Source organism: Pelophylax lessonae (assembly GCF_965119305.1).
Source record: "Pelophylax lessonae genome assembly, chromosome: 11".
Taxonomy (NCBI): Eukaryota; Metazoa; Chordata; class Amphibia; order Anura; family Ranidae; genus Pelophylax; species Pelophylax lessonae.
The window spans coordinates 143,479,978-143,501,081 of NC_138778.1; the positions used below are offsets into that span (position 1 = coordinate 143,479,978).

Here is a 21,104-nt window from a genome sequence, read left to right on the forward strand (position 1 = left end):
GCAACTTATGCGCTGACTGCAAAGGCTCCAGCATCAGGGAACACCTAGACCGACAGGTGTCCGACTACATCGGGTTAACGGCGGATGTGGACGCTCTGAGAAGTGATGAACCCCTGTACTACGGGGTGGACAGGCTTGACCTCTGGCCAGAGCTTGTGCAATTTGCAATGGAACTGTTGGCTTGCCCCTCGTCCAGTGTCCTGTCCGAAAGGATGTCAGCGCAGCAGGGGGGATCGTGACCGATAAGCTCACTCGCCTAGCTCGCGACAGTGTTGACTACCTCACATTTCTAAAAATTAATGAGGCATGGATCTCGGAGGAATTCAACACATGTGACCAGTAGACCATGTTTGATTCAAACTCCTCATGACAGGCCACAAATATCCGCCACCACCCATAAAAATTCATGGTCCCTGTCTTAGGTAAATACAGTGGCATAAAAGGCCTTTTATGTCCGTTGAATGCCTAATTGCTACAGTCTGTCCCAGCTCCACACAGCAACATCTCCCTACACTGACAAAACACTTTTGTGGACCTATTAGCTAGCGACTTGTGTCACTATACAGTCTGTCCCTTCTCCACACAGAAACCTCCAGCCTCAGAATACAAAGTTCTTTGCTGTCAGGTGATGCCTGTTGGCTAATTTTTGGGGCCTGTACTGGCCGACACTTACTTCTGTATCCTGTGAATGCCTAATGTAACTCCAGCCACAGAATACAAAGTTCTTTGCTGTCAGGTGAACGCCTGTGGGCTAATTTTTGGGGCCTGTACTGGCCGACACTTACTTCTGTATCCTGTCAATGCCTAATGTACCTCCAGCCAAAGAATACCAAGTTCTTTGCTGTCAGGTGAACGCCTGTGGGCTAATTTTTGGGGCCTGTACTGGCCGACACTTCTGTATCCTGTAAATGCCTAATGTACCTCCAGACACAGAATACCAAGCCTTTGCTGTCAGGTGATGCCTGTTGGCTAATTTTTGGGGCCTGTAATGGCCGACATTTACTTCTGTATCCTGTAAATGCCTCATGTACCTCCAGACACAGAATGCAAAGTTCTTGGCTCTCAGGTGAACACCTGTGGGCTAATTTTTTGGGCCTGTACTGGCCGACACTTACTTCTGTATCCTGTAAATGCCTAATGTACCTCCAGCCACAGAATACAAAGTTCTTTGCTGTCAGGTGAACGCCTGTTTGCTAATTTTTGGTGCCTGTACTGGCCGACACTTGCTTCTTTATCCTGTGAATGCCTAATTTCTCAGACTGGAATTGAAAAGCAATGGGTCTGTAAATGTTCCGCTAAATTGTGGAACAGATGCAGACCCATTTTACAGATGTGTGAATGGAACCTATATGTATTTGACATGTATTTACCGGCTGCTGTCAGTTCTGGCTGATTTTGAAACAAAAAAACATTTTTTATGGCAACTTTTCCAATAGCAATACTTCTGGTATGTCAGTGTCCATTTTGTGGGACTATGTGTGCACAGCTAGTAAGTATTTTGTGGCTGCAAATATGACCTGGAGGTTTTTAATGTTCGTCTGCCATTAAAGTAAATAGGATCCGCCGCGAACTTGCGGTTCGCGAACATTTGAGAAAGTTTGTTCATCACTATTTAAACGTGTTGACTCCCAGTTTCAGAATCTTATATGAAAGAGAAAAAAGGCCTACATTGCAGTATGGAAAGGATAGGGGGGAAGGGTCCCGCATCCCAAAATGTATTTTTTGGCCTCTCATTTACAATAGCTCACTGGCTGGGGGCAGTGTAATACTACCGATCCTATAGCTTAACTAGTGTCTATGTGTAACCCTACCCATTAAGCTACCTCTCATTTAGAAATGGACCTCTCAAGCATTCCCCCCTCCTCCCCTACAGTAGTTGTCCTTAAGCAAGTGTGGCGGGTGTCTAAAGGGGCACTTTCTATCACTGGCCCTTTAGAATTGACTCCCTTATGGAACAACCCTAACTATCCTGAGCTACATAAATTGCAGGGATTTACCTTTTGGAAACAGAAAGTTATATGTTTTTTTCCCCAAAAATTCATTGGCACCACCTTTAAGTCTTATGCCCACCTTTTGCACTGAAGTCTTATTGTCCCCTAAACAATTTTATCAATACCTCCAACTGCAGGTTCTAAAGCAAATAATTACTCTAACTATATCTAGCTCCTTGCTGGTGCTCGAGGTCCTGCTGGCCAATGCCCGCAAAGGTTTGATATCCCGTATTTACTCGTTTTTTTGTCTTTCATTCAAGACCACACTTTGCTAAAATGTAGGGCCTACTGGGTTGCTGACATTGAAGATACAGTAGACAGTGACCAGTGGGACATGGCTTTAGAATCAGTTTCTGTCACATCTGTGTCAGCTTTCCATAAACTCTCGCAACTGTTTATCCTTCATGGAGCATACTGCACACCTGATAGATTGTTTGACTGGGGCCGGAGAGATACGCCATTGTGTTCTAAATGTAAGGTGACTTTATACACATGCCCATGCATTGGACTGAGGTCATACAGACTATCTCTGCTCTTGCTCAAGTACCTGTACCTCTGACTCCATCAGTCTGTCTACTTGGAGCAGTACCGCCATGGCCAAAATTTTTGAGAATGACACATATATTAATTTTCACAAATTCTTCTGCATTAATGTTTTTAGATCTTTTTGTCAGATAGTACTATGGTATACTGAAGAATAATTACAGGCATTTCATAAGTGTCAAAGGCTTTTATTGACAATTACATAAAGTTTATGGAAAAAGTGAATATTTGGAGTGTTGACCCTTCTTTTTCAAAACCTCTGCAATTCGCCCTGGCATGCTGTCAATCAACTTATGGGCCACATCCCGACTGATAGCAGCCCATTCTTGCCCAATCAATGCTTGGAATTTGTCAGAATTTGTGGGTTTTTTTTGTTCACTTGCCTCTTGAGGATTGACCACAAGTTTCCAATGGGATTAAGGTCTGAGAGTTTGCTGACTATGGACCCAAAATGTCGATGTTTTGTTCCCCAAGCCACTTAGTTGTCACTTTTGCCTTATGGTAAGGTGCTCCATCATGCTGGAAAAGGCATTGTTCCTCACCAAACTGTTCTTGGATGGTTGAAGTTGCTCTCGAAGGATGTTTTTGTTCCATTCTTTATTCATGGCTGTGTTCTTAGGCAAAATTGTAAGTGAGCCCACTCCCTTGGCTGAGCAAAAACCCCACACATGAAGGGTCTCAGGGTGCTTTACTGTTGATACAGGACTGATGGTAGTGCTCATCTTTTCTTCTCTGGACAAGGTTTTTTCCAGATGCCCCAAACAATCGGAAAGGGGATTGACTTTACCCCAGTCCTCAGCAGTCCAATTCCTGTACCTGTTGCAGAATATCAGTCTGTCCCGATGTTTTTCCTGGTGAGAAGTGGCTTCTTTGCTGACCTACTTGACACCAGGCTATCCTTCAAAAGTCTTCTCCTCACTGTGCATGCAGAAGCACTCACACCTCCCTGCTGCCATTCCTGAGCAAGCTCTGCACTGGCGGTGACCGGATTCCGCAGCTGAATCAACTGTAGGAGATGGTTCTGGCGCTTGCTGGACTTTCTTGGGTGCCCTGAAGCCTTCTTCACTAATGCAATGGAAACATTTGTTATGGGATTAAGCTAATTTTCATGGCAAAGAGGGACTTTGCAATTAATTGCAATTCATCTGATCACTCTTCATAACATTCTGCAGAATATGCAAATTGCCATCATAACAACTGAAGCAGCAAACTTTGTGATAAATAATATTTGTGTCATTCTCAAAACTCTTGACCAAGGCTGTAGATTCTGAAATGTATCCGCCGACCGCCAGGTGTCACTGCATCATTATCACTGGGTTGTTGTAGTTGGCTTAAAAACTCAGTTTTGTACAGCTTTATATGCTCTGTATTGTACAGACCCCTTTTTATGTTAATAAAAAGAGTTTGGATTAAAAAAAAAAAAACCTGGAAGCTGATTGGTTTCTTTGCAGAGCTGCAGCAGATTTTGCACACTCCAGTTTAACAAGTTCTGGACTGGAAGGATTTGCCCGCTTAATGACCAGGCGATTTGGCATTGCGTTATTTTAACGGACAATTGCGCGGTTGTGCAACGCTGTACCCAAATAAAGTCAATGTCCTTTTTTCGCACAATTAGAGCTTTCTTTTGGTGGTATTTGATCACCTGTGTGACAATTCTGGAAAAAAAAAAAAAAAAAAAAACAATATTTTTCACATTCTGCTATATGACATTCCCAAAAAAAAAATTTAAAAATCAAATTTTTTTTACATTTTAGGCCAATTTGTTTTCTGCTACATATTTTTGGTAAAAAAAAATCACAATAAGCGTATTTTGATTGGTTTGCGCAAAAGTTATCGCGTCTACTAACTACGGGAAAGATTTATGTCATTTTTATTGTTTTTTTTTTTAACTAGTAATGGCGGTGATTATCTTCTGCTGTATGGAGCTGTTCTTTTAGTGTGAGGAAAGGGATATGCAGTGTAGTTAGGGTACTATATACCACTATAGTTAGATTCAATAATCTAGTTTTTGTAGGGATACTTTTAGGTGTCAGGGTGACCGTAGCATAGTGGGGTCACCCTGACATGGCAGAGTGAGGTCAACCCTGGCATGGCAGAGTCAGGTCACCCTAAACTACACTACGGTCACCCTGACATGGCAGAGTTCGGTCACCCTGGCATGGCAGAGTCAGGTCACCTTAAACTACACTACGGTCACCCTGACATGGCAGAGTCAGGTCACCTTAAACTACACTACAGTCACCCTGACATGGCAGAGTCAGGTCACCTTAAACTACACTACGGTCACCCTGACATGGCAGAGTCAGGTCACCCTTAACTACACTACGGTCACCCTGACATGGCAGAGTCAGGTCACCCTAAACTACACTACGGTCACCCTGACATGGCAGAGTCAGGTCACCTTAAACTACACTACGGTCACCCTGACATGGCAGAGTCAGGTCACCCTTAACTACACTACGGTCACCCTGACATGGCAGAGTCAGGTCACCCTTAACTACACTACGGTCACCCTGACATGGCAGAGTCAGGTCACCCTTAACTACACTACGGTCACCCTGACATGGCAGAGTCAGGTCACCCTTAACTACACTACGGTCACCCTGACATGGCAGAGTCAGGTCACCCTTAACTACACTACGGTCACCCTGACATGGCAGAGTCAGGTCACCCTAAACTACACTACGGTCACCCTGACATGGCAGAGTCAGGTCACCCTTAACTACACTACGGTCACCCTGACATGGCAGAGTCAGGTCACCTTAAACTACACTACGTTCACCCTGACATGGCAGGGTCAGGTCACCCTAAACTACACTACGGTCACCCTGACATGGCAGGGTCAGGTCACCCTAAACTACACTATGGTCACCCTGACATGGCAGAGTCAGGTCACCCTAAACTATACTACGGTCACCCTGACACCTAAAAGTATCCCTACAAAAACTAGATTATTGAATCTAACTATAGTGGTATATAGTACCCTAACTACACTGCATATCCCATTCCTCACACTAAAAGAACAGCTCCATACAGCAGAAGATAATTGCAAAATGACACTGGAGCTTTACAAGCACCAGGAGAAACACAAATGCTTCCACTCTCTTCCACAGCCTCTGTATTACAGTGCTAGAGGTTTGGCGGGGCTATGTTATATACTGGGGGGCGTATTCACTCCTGATTGACCTCTGGACCCCGTAGTCACTCCAATCACATTCCTAGCAGACTCCTGCCCCCTCAATTGGCTTTTACTGACGTTTCTGGGCCAATCACGGGCTTTTAAAGCCCAGTTCCTGTCCCATTGCATTTTGGGCGGTTCTGGTGACTGAATTCCAAACTTTTACCGCAAAAAGTTCGGAATTCGGCCGAATTTAGAACACCCAATGTTTGGGTCGAACCGATGGTCGACCCGAACCGTTCGATCATCCCTACTTGTGTGCATGCAAAAAACAAATTGCCATTTTTTATTTTTTTACAGTTCCTTTACCTCATTTATGTTGAAATGTCTCTTCCTCCTTATGGCGCCGCGGTGACCTACGTCATTTCCAGCTTTGCATTGGCTCCTGAGAAATGAGTGTCATCAATCCCAGGAGTTAATGGGCCTCACCAACTACTGAGCGGAGTGTCAGCTGCTTTGTGATGTCCCGGGAGTACTGTGTCCAGCCCCAAAAATGCTTCTAGCATAAAATAGTGTGCATGGACTCAAAGGATAAGACGATTAGCTACTAGGAGCCGAAACAATGCTCATAATTAGCTTCTAGGAGCTTAAAACAAAATGCTAGTGTGCAGGAAGCACATCTCCTGTATTAGAGTGCCCCACTCTGGATGAAGGAGCACAGGAGGCACCCTTGGACAGCAGCATTGTCAGTCTGGGGAAGGGAGAGTGTTAGATGTACCAGAAGATTTAAATACACTAACAAACTGGAACCAAACTGCAGCTCACACTGCAGTTACACACGCAGTTACAGCAATAGTTTTTTTTTTTTTTTTTTGGGGGGGGGGAGATAAAGGTTTTACATAAATAAATAAAAGCTGATCAATCTATGTACTCCTGCCAGTGGTAAATGGTTTCTCTCAAACCTCTAACTGCTACATGTGCAAGCGAGCTTGTTCTTTTGAAAAACAGCAGACATACTGGTTGGATCACCAGATAAAAAATAAAGGAAATATAGCCCAAGAAAGAAAAGTGAATGCAGACATCACCGCTAAGAATTGGTAAACTGCTATTAAATAAATGTTTGCTTTTGGGTTTGTTACTACTTTAGGCTCTGTTCACATATTGGCGTGCTGGATCGCGGGCAGAATTGCGCCAGTGTGATTTCCGTCACTTCCAATGGCACCCCAAACATGCCTGATGAATTGCAGTAAAATCGAGCAAACAGAATCGCGGGACGCCTGTGGGCCAAAAAAGATCTTGTACTTCTTTTGGGTGACAGGCGTCCTGCGATTCTGATCCGGAATGCCAATATGTGAACGGAGCCTAAAGGTTTGTTAAGCTGCTCAATATTCAACTTTAGATTTTTTAGTTTATTATCACTTTAACCCCTTCCTGACCACCCACCCCCTTTTTACTGCAGCAGGGTGGCTCTCCTGCGCAAACTGACATAGGTCTATGTCGGTTGCACACGGGAAGCTAGGGGGGTGAGCACGCACTGCCGTTCTCCCACCCCCACTCTGCAGCGGGGAAGCCGATGCACGGGTCAGGCGGCTTCAATTGCTGCCTGACACCCATGATCGTTCCCCGATGAGAGAGAAGGACACACAGCTGACCGTCCTTCTCCCTGGAATGATGATAGAGCCCCTGTGATTCCTCTATAAAAGATCACATGTCTCTGTGATGATCTCACAAGCCCCACCCCCCCCACAGTTAGAATCACTCCCCTAGGCTCACATTTAACCCCTTGATCACCCATAGGGTTAACCCCTTCCCTGCCAGTGCCATTATTACAGTAACGGTGCATATTTTTAGCACTGATTATTGTAGTAATGTCACTGGTCCCCCCCAAAAGTGTAAAAAATCTCAGTTAGGGGTCCGATCTGTCCACAACATCTGCAATGTTGCAGTCCTGCAAAAAATCGCAGATCGCCACCATTACTAGTAAGAAACAAAAAAAAAAGCAATAAAAAATTACAAATCTTTCCGATAGTTAGATGACTTTTGCACAAACCAATCAAAATACACCTATTGTGATTTTTTTTCCAAAAAATATGTAGCAGTAAAAAAAATTGGCCTAAAATGTTAAAAAAAGTTTGATTTTTACATTTTTTTTTGGGAATGTCATATAGCAGAATGTGAAAAATATTGTTTTTTTTTTTCAAAATTGTCGCTTTTTTTTGTTTATAGCACAAAAAATAAAAATCGCACAGATGATCAAATACCACCAAAAGAAAGCTCTATTTGTTGGAAAAAAAGGACATTAATTTTATTTGGGTACAGCGTCGCAATTGTCCATTAATTTAAAGCACTGCCGAATCGCAGAATAGTGCCTGGTCAGGAAGGGGGCAAATCCTTCAGGTCTTAAAGTGGTAAAGTAAAGCTATTTCTGAAAAGCCTTGATATAATCAGTATACGGTTATGCAATCCCGTCAGCTTCAAAGATATCCTGATAGGTGAACTTTGTGCTTTAGCGAAAGCAGAATATTATTTTTAGCAGGCTGGAAAATTACGCAGCCCTGGGGGTGAAATTCCAGTTATGTATTTACCCACGTATCTACAACGTTCATGACATGATTGTATCTAATAGTGGATATACAGTATGTGTAAAACAACTTATACTCAGATGCATTTCCTCTTTCTCTCTAGAGCTGATCCTTTTAAGAACATTTTGATACAGATATATGGATTTATTTTAAAGGTAAGTTCTTAATAATTATATTCTGTGATGAATACTTTTATGATAATATGTCCTATAAAACATGCTTTTTATTCATTTTGCACTAACGAGGAAGTTAAGAAATTGTGGCTGAACTTTAGCCCCAAGAAATATGTTAACCTTAGGGCTCCGTTTTTTTTTTTTTTGGGTGATTTTCTGCTCTAAGCCTCAACACCCAACAAGACAAATCCCTTTCATTTCAATGGCCCCTGTTCACATCTGAGCGTTCGGTCGCCTTAGGCAAAACGCCCGTCGCTCAGAAAAGTACACAAGCTTCTTTTTTTGGCATATTACAGGTGTTTTTATTTTTTTTCATTGGTCACTTGTCAACCTAAAAATGCCTGCACGAATACGCTGCAAAAACAATTGTAAAGCGCCCAAAAAACACTCAAAAAATGCCAAAAAAACAACTGTATAACGCCTTCTAAAAATAGCAACGCTTAGACGTGAACGTAGCCTTAGATCGTTGTATTTACTTCTTGCTTGGAGCTGATTTATGGTGTTTGAATGGAGTAATAAGAACCGGTCTTATTTCTTTATTCAGGTCATACATCAAAAACCAGTATGTCAGCACAGTGGAAGGCTGACCCGGAGGTGACGGACATGGAGGAAGAGGAGCTTTGGGAAATGATTGAGAAGCACAGGTGTAAAATTGTACAGAAACTGTCTCCGGAACGTCTTACTCCGTACCTGCGACAAACCAAAGTGTTAGATGCCATGGATGAGGAGGAGGTCCTGCACTGTGCCAAGTTTTCAACCAGGGCTATGAGGCTGGGTGAGTCTGACTATAAGTGAGGTTCAATTGCTTGTTGTACATAGCATGTTTAATGGCATTTGATTATAGTATTATACACTGGTCATTCATACCTTATGACCACTGATCACTGATCATCTCGTTACAATGGCATTTGAAATTCAGTGGGATATATTATGCAGCAATTAAACATGTTGCCCCAGAAGTTGACTGAAAAAAATGGACATTGCAATTTGTTGTGTACGATGCTGTGCAGTCACTGACCAGTCAGGGTGTCCATGCTGACCCGTGTCCACAGCAAAACGTACCAACAATGGGCAGGTGAGCATCAGAACTGGACCACGGAGCAATAGAAGAAAGTGGGCTGGTCTGATGAATCAAGTTTTCTCTTACATCATGTGGGTAGTCAAGTGCGTGGGCATCACTTACATGGGGAATAAATGGTACCAGGATGCAGTAAAGGAAGAAGGCAAGCTGAAACCTTGGTCCTGCCATTCATGTGGATTTTGCATTGACATGAACTACCTACTAGTGGTCAACTGATATTAGTTTTTTGTTGCCGATACCGATATTTTGGCCATTGAATATCGGTATCGGCCAATATTTTTGTACATTTACATTTTTTTTATCACTTGACAGGTACTCTTGTGGAGGGATCTGGGGGTTTAAAAGACCCCAACCCCCCCCCCCCCCCCTGCACTTAAAAGCATTTAATTGGCCAAGTTTGGCTGTTTTGAATGCTGTCGTTTTTTTTAAATCTAGCGCCGAATACCCAGAAGACATCTCTTCCGGGTTTTTACATGGAGACCCAATCAGAGCCGAATGCATGGAGACCCAATCAGAGCCGAATGCGGCTTTGATCGGGTCTTCGGCGGCCATGCAGGCTGGTTGCTCGGGTCTCCCGGTGGAACAGGAGCCCCAGGCGAGCTGCAAGGGGCAGCAGGAAGGGGGGGGGACGTCTCCTCTCGCTCCTCGTAATGACAGCCGAGCAGCACCTAAGCCGCATAGGTTGTCATTACAAGACAGCCAACCATCGGCTATGGACGCCGATACCGGGGTGATGCCTCTAGCTGCACCCCCCCTGAGTAGAAGGCTGATTGGCCGCGAAGCCGGCCGGCGGCCGCAGTGACTTTGAAGGAACTTTTTGTGATGTCTGCAGACCGCGGCCCACTGGGAAAATGCCCGGTCTGCCCTATGGCCAGTCCGGCCCTGCTGGTGACAATCCAAAATGTGGGATTTTCTTTCATTTTTAGTAATAATGGTAAGCAGGGCAAATGGAGAGATTAAATCTCCCGAATGGGACCACAGTCAACAATAAAAATCTGACAGGTCCTCTAATCCTTCTCCACTCCATTCAAAAACTAAAAAAAAAAAAAAAAAAAAAAAAAAAGTTTTTATCTTTAGTTGTACTTTAAACATTACCTGCTCTATCCAATACTGAAAATAGTGCAATTGTTGGCTGTACATACACTTTAATTTTTAGTCCGTAGGGTTCAATATTGAGTTGGCCCACCCTTTGTATCTATAACAGATTCAACTCTTCTGGGAAGGCTGTCCACGAGGTTTAGGAGTGTGTCTATGAAAAGCAAAGTCCATGAAGACATGGATGAGCGAATTTGGGGTGGGGGAACTTGACTGGCCTGCAAAGAGTTCTCATCTAAACCCGATTTGAACACATTTGGGATGAATTAGAGCAGTGGTCCTCAACCCTGGCCTACAGGGCCCACTAACAGGCCAGGTTTGCAAGATAACTGAAATACATCCCAGGTGATATCATTTGCTGCTCAGTGATTGCAGTATTCTAGTCTGCATCTCCCCAAGGTAATACTTAAAACCTGACCTGTTAGTGGGCCCTGTAGGCCAGGGTTGAGGACCACTGAATTAGAGCATAGACTGTGAGCAAGGCCTTCTCATCCAACATCAGTTCCTAACCTCACAAATGCACTTCTGGAAGAATGGTCAAACATTCCCATAGACCAGAGGTTTTCAAACTATGGCCCTCCAGTTGTTCAACTACAACTCCCATCATTCCTAGCCATGACTTGTAGTTCCTCAACAGCTGGAGGGCTGGAGTTTGAAGATCCCTGCCATAGACACACTGCTAAACCTTGTGGACAGCCATCCCAGAAGAGTTGAATCTGTTATAGCTGCAAAGGGTGGGCCAACTCAATATTGAACCCTACAGACTAAGACTGGAATGCCATTAAAGTTCATGTGCGTGTAAAGGCAGGCGTCCCAATACTTTTTACAATATTAGTGTATCTATAGTGGTGTAATAAACAAGGGATGAATGCCTTCTAGAAATTTTGGAACTGAAAAAGAGGGAGTTTTGGAAGGAGAAGACATGGTATGAGAGGTGAATGTGTTATCAATGGGCAACTAAAGTAGGGACCCTCCATTAAAAACATATAATGTATCAAGGGAAAGTTTTTTTTTTTTTAGAAGAACGAGAACCTCAAACAGGACAAAATTATCAAAGAAATCTGAGGAGCAGAGACAAATGTTGTTACATGGGTATGAGGAGGGGGTAAGAGATGTGCCCCTAGTAGATGGGGATGACATCTAATGAGACCATTTATTTATTAATATAGATATTTAATACATTTACACAGCACTTTACATATTTATTATACATTCACATTGGGCCCTGTTCTCAAGGAGCTTACAATCTAAGGTCTCTATTTCACATTTATACATACACACACCAATTACCTACCACTATGCCCATAAGAAAAGCCACACAGGCACAGGGAGAACATGCAAACTCCAGGAAGGTAGTGTCATCATTGGGTTTGAACCAAAAACCCTAGTGCTGCTAGGTGGAGGTGCAAACCTCGTAACCACTGTTCTGCCCCCTGTTCATGAGAATAAGTACCCCAAGAGAGAATTAGGAAGATAAAATGAGGATTATATACCTATCATCAGTAATCCTTAGTAAACATCATATAAACATTGTGGGAAAAAGTCTGACATTCGTACCCATGTCATATTTTGCCCTGTTTGATTGGATCAAAGTCTTAAACTTTTTTGCAAGAAAATTAGCCTTGAAAAAAGAGTATGCAAATAATAGTGGAGGAAGTAAAAATAATTTAACAAATGAATATATATCAAAGGTAAGACTTCTGGAGTCCCTACAAAAGGGAAGAAGAGGGCCAAAATCCTGAATTATTAGACCCCTTTACTAATTTGAAGTGTAGAAGCAAGACCACGCCTCCTTTTGCTGGATACCCCAACATAAAGTTATTCATAACGATGGTAGAATTAAAATTGGAAAAGTTGCATGATAGTAAATGAATGGATCTCAAGTCCAAATTGATGGCAAAAGAGAAAAGAGTGTTGCAAGAGTTAGAGCTGAATGAGAAGGTGGTGATGCAGCCAGTGGATAAGGAAGGGTACTTGATGATAATAGATAAAGAGAAATATATAATGATCTGTTTGTAATTATTGCAGAACATGGAGAACTACTGTATGAAGTTCCCACTATTGCCACCTTTTACACATTCCTGAAGGTGCATAAAAACAACGAATCACCCACAGGACAACTGATTGTTTCTGGAAACTGTAATTTAATAAATAATATTACTATGTATGTGGATATGGTCTTAAGACCACATGTTAAAAGTTTAGCATTATATAATAAAGACGCTAGAGATTTTGTCAAACGGTTGAGCAACCTGCCAAGAGGGGAGGAGACATTACTGGCAAGCCTGGATGTGGAAACTTTGTATGCAAATATAAGATCATAGATTACATCTGAAAGCTTGTAAAAATTATCTGTTGAAAAAAGGTAGCTATTTTCAGAAACACATGGACTTTGTTTTGAAACTACTATTTTAGAGCTGGCTCACACTACTCCGAATCAAAGTTGCCCCATGAAGGAGCGACTTTTTAGCGCCGACTTTAGTGCGACTTTGAAGAGACTTTAAAAGAGATTTTTATGATATGCGACTTTGTCTGTGGGGAATGCCTGGGTAATCTTTTTCTTCTTCCTGGAAAGTCGGATCACATTCGCTTGAAAATAGATAAGGATCCGACTTAGAGGCGACTCCCATTGAAGTCTATGTGTACAAGTCGGATAGAGGTCGCCTTGAAGTAGTACAGGAACCTTTTCTGAAGTTGGAGCCACTTCAGTAGTGCATATTAAGACGGCTCTCATTTATTTACATTGCATTTGTAATGACAAGAGACTTGAGGCGTCCCAAGTCGGAGTAGTGTAAGCCGGCTCTTACTGTTCTATTTTGTGTTAAAACATAACTATTTTTTATTTAATCAGACAATGTATCAACAACAAAAGGGTACAACAATGGGTACCTAGTGTGCACCCACCTTTGCAAAGTCTATGGAGAATGGTGGGAGAAAAAAAGAACTAAGTGAATACTCCTCCCAAAATTGGCTTATGGGTCTGTTTAATAAATTATGTTATTAGTCTATGGCAAGGGTCCAAAGAAAAGTTAGGTGTGAGTTTGTAAGTGTACTTAATTATAGCTGAATTTAAATGTTTTTTACAATTGACATTCAGGAGAATAGGTTAGATTTTTTTGGATCTAATGAGCTATAGAGATGAAAACAGGATAACAGCCTAGCTCTCATTATATGTGGGAAAAACATGGGGGAAATCAAAAGGAACTGTATAGGAGGTAAAGTGGTTTTAGATATGTAAATAATATCAAGAGGGCGCTAAAGTACCATATAGGTTTCTTATGGAGCGTATGGATGTCAATCATGTAAAATGTGATGACGTCAAACCGTGGAGTGGAGCGTCGTCACATGTGTGACATAATGACATCAGACATAACTATGCATCATAACGCAATTGCGTGATGTTGCAATATTGCAAATATACATTCTAGCTAATGAAGAAAATGGAGAACTTATAAAAGGTTTGGAGTTAGGCGGTGAAACATGTTGGGTAAGGGAAGAATTCTTGCACTTAATTCTCTATTGGGAATGCTGATTACCCATGACACTTTGGGAACTGACTTGTCCTCTGTACTGGGCTCCTCCTGGCAATCTTGGTGCAGCCAGTGTCTAAATGGACACTGAGGTCTCCTGCAATTCAGGCAGTCATTTTGAATCCAGATAGCTTTTATATAGCTCCTGCTGGGGCAGTTTGGGTGTACCTTCAGTGTGGAGAATGCCTAGATAGGGAGAGTGTGCACTCTGGATAGGAAGAGATAGGCCTATTGTAGAAACATTTCCTGAGGAGTTTGGGTTAAAAATCACTGGGATACTACTGTGAGTTTATTGAAGGACCCAGATCCAGCCTGCATTTAGTTTTAAGAGAACCCCTTGGTGCAACTGCTGCCTGTAAATTCTACATATTTTTTGCCTTGTTGTTCTGCCTTTTTGTGCATTAAGGCACATGGGATTATTACTGCCTTGCTGTACAGTTCATTACTATATAAAACCAGAAAATTCCCAGAAGATGTTGTTTTGCCTTGTTCCTTTAAATTACCACCACCTTGTTAGCCACACCCACAATCAGACAGAGAATAACTTGCAGTTTATTTATCAAGTGTAAAGTAGAATCAGTAATTCAAAATGGGGTCAGGATGACAACGAGAATGCCTACACTACAGAATAATACAAAGCAGATAATGAAAGCTGCACAAACATGGACTCTTCACAGCTATGTCTCTATGCCTCAATCACAGTAACATGCAGAGATGTATAGTAACTAAGTAGAACTACTTCACTACTGTACTTAAGTACGGAAAGACGGTATCTGTACTTTCCTAGAGTAGAATTTTTTTCTCCTACTTCCACTTTTACTTCACTACATTTTTTCGATGATTTCAATACTTCTACTCCGATATTTTTTTTTTGTGCTGCATAGTTACTCGTTACTATTATAAAAATGACCACTGCCAGAACAGTAGATGGCAGGTTTCATGAAGTTCAAAAAAATGTGTATAATGTCATGTGTAAATCAGCGCATACGAAAATAAATGCTACTGTATGTATAAATAAAATGGTCTACATATCTGCTGTTAAGGGGAAAGAGAACCTCCCCCAACCAAGGAGAGTCACAAGCGTACATAGACCTTTTTTCTGGTAAGAGGCTGATTTTGCTTTTTTCACTGGAAGTTGAGAGCACAGGTTTTGCAGTTTTGTTTCACTGGAAGAGTCTATTTGGATATTATTTTGCACTTACCTTCATCCGCCGGGTAAGGGGGAAATCCACAAAGGTATTATGGCATTATATATATGGACTTTTTATTGACTTTGATTTCATACACTCTTCCTTTATTTCATTATTGGAATATATTGTTGTATATCACATTGGTTTATATATGATTTTGCGCACCAATAAGCTGTGGAGAAAAAAAAACATGCAGGGAAGAGAAGGAGGGATGCTTTAAAGAGGAAAGGGAGGGACATACTTTATCTGTTTTTGTTTACAAAAAGTTACAGCCAAAGGAATTGTGATTGTCCTTTAGGTTAATCATTTGAAATAATAAAAAACAATATGATGTTCAAACTTTTGACTTCTTTCTTTAATAACTACATAACACAGTACTTGTACTTTTACTTTCAGTACTTGAGTAGCAATTTTTTTTAAAAAAACTACTTGTAATACTTAAGTACAAAAAATGTTGAATACTTTAGTACTTCTACTCAAGTCACTTTTGATCGAGCACTTACACTTCTACTCAAGTCACTTTTTGATCGAGCACTTGTACTTTTACTCAAGTATGGGTTTCGAGTACTTTATACAAGTGTGGTAACATGTGACTACATAACATAGTCACTATAACAACAGAGAGTGTATAGCTGAGAATCACTATTTTAGTAAAACAGATCAGAACACAAACAGCTACTTGAGATTATCCTCTTAGGCAGCGTCCCTCTAAGTGAGGTCCAGGGTAACTCTGGAAACACAGGTGAACAGCTGGAGGGATCCAAGTACAAAGGGTCACCCTACTGTAACTGGGGTACTCTGGTAACAATGGGGAGGCTTCTCAGCCTTTTGGCTAAGATCAAGTGTAGTATCTGTTCTTATCAGTTTGAATGGAGTGAGACAGCCAGTGCCACATGAGTCGGTTAGTACTGCTCCTGGATGTATGGAATCAGGAATAGTAACATACAAACTTTTTCTCCACTTGACAGTGTAAAAAACTACTAGGCACACTCATGTTTGGACTGTCTACATGCATACCCTCTCGGGGCACATCTCTCACCCTCTGCATTGCTGCTTTTGCCCCCCTACTAGTGGAACTTGCACCCCACCTGGTGGTTTTACTGGTAGTACAATAAGCTAGTTCCTTCTCTCTCTTTCCTTATGTCTTCCTTCTTCTCATGTCAATCAACCCCCTACTCCTTTCCAAACTCTAACCCATGTCCCTTTACTGTCCTTTCTCCCTTCTCTGCTTACCCCACCATATGGAGGTAGGGTCCCAGTCAGACACATACAGGATCTCTGATCTCCTCTCTCACCACACATTTCCCGTGGATGAATGGCAATACCCTAAAAATGCGAAAATAAATTTAATGCCCTAAATTTTAGGGACCTTAATATCCCGTAAAAACAAGGGATCTGGGAAAGTCATGTACTTTTGACATCCCTAAACTAACTAACCATAATTTAATCACTGTCACAACATAACTAGGGACTCTATTCCAAAGGAGCACGCATCCTCCTTTTATGACAGACCCCTTGGACATTTTTGGATCAAAATACAGATGACACAGGTAGGATGTTCGTCTTTACAGTTGAACTTTACAACCTAAAGTTCACTCTTGCTAAAATGTAGGCACCCATCTTCAGTCACATGGCAAAGAAATGGCACTTTTCAAGATTACCTAGAACCTCAATGGACCTGTCTGCACACCTGTCAATCCTGTTTGGTGAGAACACTCACAGGACCAGTCATTGGAAACTCAGAGTCCCTACTATGGGACCTATCTATAGGGACAGAGCTTAAGCAGGAACTTCAATGTTTTTCTTCTTACCAATGACAGGGTATACGAAAAATGCTCATTCTATATGAGCCCCACAAGATCTACATAAAATAATTTTAAACAAGTAAGAGGCAAGATACAAAAAATCCAGAACTAAACAAACTGAAAGTTTGAAAGTTTATATAATAGGATAAGAAAGAAAAATTTAACCTGAACTTACTTCACGTAGATAAAGCTTAAAGAGCTATTGAATCAACAAAACGCACTTTCTTTCATAAAGTAAATAGGCACCTAGGAATGTTGATTTAACGTGCAAACCTTTCCGCCTTTGTACCACAAAACATACATATACTAGCAGACTGCCCATAATATCTCAGATGTTTTTTTGACAATATGATAAAATCAGAAATTTCTCTTGATCTCACATAGATCATAATTGACCAAAATCAGAACAGAACTCAATAAACTACTACTCGACAAAATCAAGGCCCAACTGTCCAGAAATAGATGTTCTACAAACTTGGCAATAAGCCCGGAAAATTGTTGGACAGCCTCCAGATTACACAACTGCATACCACAGAGACTAACACAGAACAATTGGAAACGGACTAAATCTGCTGACTACTGCCCCTAAGAGAAAGTTTCTGAAACAGGAGATTACAGTATGGGATTTAGCAGGATCTGGGCTGAGGGCCTGGCTACCTCCACAGGAGCTGCTAGGCATGGTGGGTTTTCTGCCATGACTCTATTAACCTACTTGGTCCCCACTGACTTTCAGGAAGGGCATGCCCATAAACAAGATGGCTCCTCTGGACGGTGTTCTGTGCGCCTTCACAGGCTAATACATGTTCCTTCTCATGCATGGAGGAATTGAGCACATTCACAATAGTGCGTGTACCTGTGTGCATCAGCATGCTCACGTGCACTCCAGACAGATGTTTGCACCAGATGGGCTATTTAAACTGTGCCTGTGCTTAGGATCAGTTTTGCTGTACCCATGGAGGTTGGGTAGCAGACATTGTGGGTAAAGACCTTGCTTTGAACTTTGGGTGTGCTTGTGCTAGAAGGGAACTATGTGCCAGACATTGCTGCATGTACTGGGGCTCTGATGGAATCCTAGATATACTGGCTGTGACAGAAATAGTCACTTTGTGCGGGGGGCTTGTGAAACCCAGCTTAACTTATTGAGGACGGGAAACTCCTTGTCCAGCTCGCCCGCCCGACACCCTTTGTGTATTAGGGGCACAGGGTGACCGAAAACCACAGTTGGGTCTGCACTAACCAGACCCACCGTACAACCACACCGGACTCAGCATTTCCTGTGACCCCCCAGTTATCCTGAGTTCTATATGGGTGGTTTGTATTGAAAGAATGAAGGGGCTCTTTCACTTAGAACAATAATATTTCTGAACAATATCCCACAATAAATATATGAAGATAATTACTTCCACCTTTTAGACTGCTAGAATATGGTAGGAGTGTCTCAGACCATTGCTAGATAGTTTGAGGTGGGGTGGGGGTTGTTATTTGTTTAAGTGCCTGTATCCCACTGTTCTATTGTTTCTGTCTGCCTTGGGAGAAAACGATTATGGGATGTATATGTGTACATGGATTAGCTACTAGAGGGGATGGAGATTTCTCCTAAAGGCTGTCTGTGTGTCATGTTACTGAGTCATTATGCAAAGAAGGGGGATTGTTCCCTGAGTGTATATCTCTTTGTACCTGTAATTGAATACACAGTTTAATGCTTCTTACCACCCTACCCTGATGTCTCGACAAGTGACTGGGTGGGCTAAGGGATCTTGGATCATGCTGGTACCAGGCAAGGGAAGCTTATATGGCAGACATACTCTTCTTGATTACGGGGTCCTTCACACTGGTTACCCCTGTTACCTTTAAGGAAAGTCTGCTTAGAGAAGATTCTTAAGACATTTGTCCTCCCATTATTGATATTGATGGGTTTGGAGTATCATGTGACCCCAAATCCCTCTCTTCAAACAATAAATACTAAAAACTGACATTCCCTAGACTGTATTACTGGAGCTGGTGTGAATGGATTGGTGCTTGTGGTGGTGGGTAGCCTCTGTACTTTAGGAAGAACAAGTTATTACCAGCGGCTCCTATCCGGGTAGCTTCTGAAGAAGTCCCATTTGGACGATACGCAGAAAGGGCTGAACCCCAATGATGTCATTATGCTGATGGACATGTCTGAGTAATGCCCATAGAGATCCCCGCAAGATCAGAGCTGTCTAGTATTATTTCACCGCTGTGACTCTCGTACTTTCTTTCTACGTAGTTTATTGCAGTCTGTTCACTGTGTGTTTTATTTAGCGAGATTGTCACCCTATTACCTATGCAGTGAACACTATGGTTTCTGGATTTTTGTGCTTTCTTACATGGGTGTCATGTTGTATGGAGTGGAAAAGAGTTACCCTTTCTTACCATTGTATCTGCCTTTCATGGAGCTGGATGTAAGGAGTATATCTATATATATATCTCTTTGTAAAAAAGTGCATTTAGACCTCTTTTAACTTTGGAGGGTCTAACTATAAGGTGAGCAGTGTGTGCATCTGTTTCATGAGGTGGATTTGGGTAAACATGGTATTTCACAAGAAGAGGTTTTGCTGTCTGATATTATTGCTGTGTTGCACTTCATGAACTTTGGATGTTCTTTTTCACTGCATGCTTCAATTCACATGAGATGAGAAAGCTGATGATTTGGACATTTATTAATACATGTAGCACTAGTCCCTTGGGAGCTGCTGGTTATAGGTTCCCCGGGGTTACCATTAGCAACAGCATAACAGTTCCACATGTTCATAGTAATTTTGGCTCAGTCAGGAAACACACTAGGAGCTTTGGTTTTTGTGTTTTATTGAGAACTTGGATGGGAGAAGGGAATTAGTGGGATACTCCAACTTGTGTAACTATGCACAATAGGCTGGGACAACTGAATAGGTGTGAGTTGCGGCAAGGCCGCTGCTTCACCTTGTCAGTAGCAGTGAAGTATTATTAAGTGAACTTTCTGAGGTAAACTGTACTGTACTGCAGAACAATCTTCAGGGCCCTTCCTGACACCCCCTTTGTTCCTCTTCTTCAGGGTCAACTACACAGCACCCCGTTTACTGTTACACTTCCTGTGTGAGCTAGCTCCTTGATCCCCTGACTTCTCTGGAGTGGTCTCCTCTCTCTTAGGCAGACCCTTTGGCAAATCTCCTGGTACTCATGGACACTGTTTTTCACAAGAGACTCTGCCAGCAGCTCTACTTGTCAGCATTCTGGATCCTCTGCAGCTCAGCTCCACACCTGGTTCACTAGGCCGACCGCCTGAACCACCTTCCTCACACCTGCAGGAGGAGAGACAGCCGTCCACCTCCTCCTGGGAATTTGCTTACCGCCAAAGACACCCTGTCACATGTCCCCTCAGTATTTTTGGTCAATCCCAGGATGCATTGCAGGAATGCCCTCCCATTGGCACTGCCATAAAACATGATGTGTCACTGGCTGGGTTTCCTCCACTGTCCAACAAGCTCCCTCATTGGATACAGTGGGGACACTCCCTCAGACCCAGTGAATCACACTTGGAAACATGTGACAGGCAAACTAATAGATCAGGCTCCCCTGATAAGCAGCAGGAGCATTAGATGCTTTTACCTAGCACCTACCTAGGAGGGTGCTACATACAATATTGTGAAAAAAACAAAAAATGAATCAATATAATGACATCAAACTTACTGGGTGAAACATTTGTATAAAGAAATCACACCAAATATATAAATAATGTCCATAAGAGGTAGAGCCTGGCAGTGGGATCAGATATATGGAATTGTGAGTAGATGGAATTGTTTTACCTGTGTCATTTTATTTTAATAATTGTGAGTGCATTTTATGTAGCTGGGAGTTTTGTGATTTGTTTGAGCAATTACCCAGGTACTGCACTATAGGAGGCATTTTTCTATTTGTTATTCACATTTTGGTGTTAATGTGCACTTTACTTTATATTCATATTTTTATATATTTTTTTCGGTTGTATTATTATCA

General features: G+C 42.1%; 1 protein-coding gene across 1 annotated transcript in view; it reads left to right on the forward strand.

The window, feature by feature from the left end:
* The first annotated feature begins 8,952 nt into the window (after window positions 1-8,952).
* The window catches only part of CARD14 (caspase recruitment domain family member 14), a 122,378-nt gene continuing 110,226 nt past the window's right edge, over window positions 8,953-21,104 (forward strand). Inside the window, exon 1 of the mRNA XM_082271736.1 lies at window positions 8,953-9,182. Coding sequence (XP_082127862.1) covers window positions 8,972-9,182 — 211 coding nt within the window. The 5' untranslated portion in view covers window positions 8,953-8,971. The remainder of the gene's footprint in view (window positions 9,183-21,104) is intronic.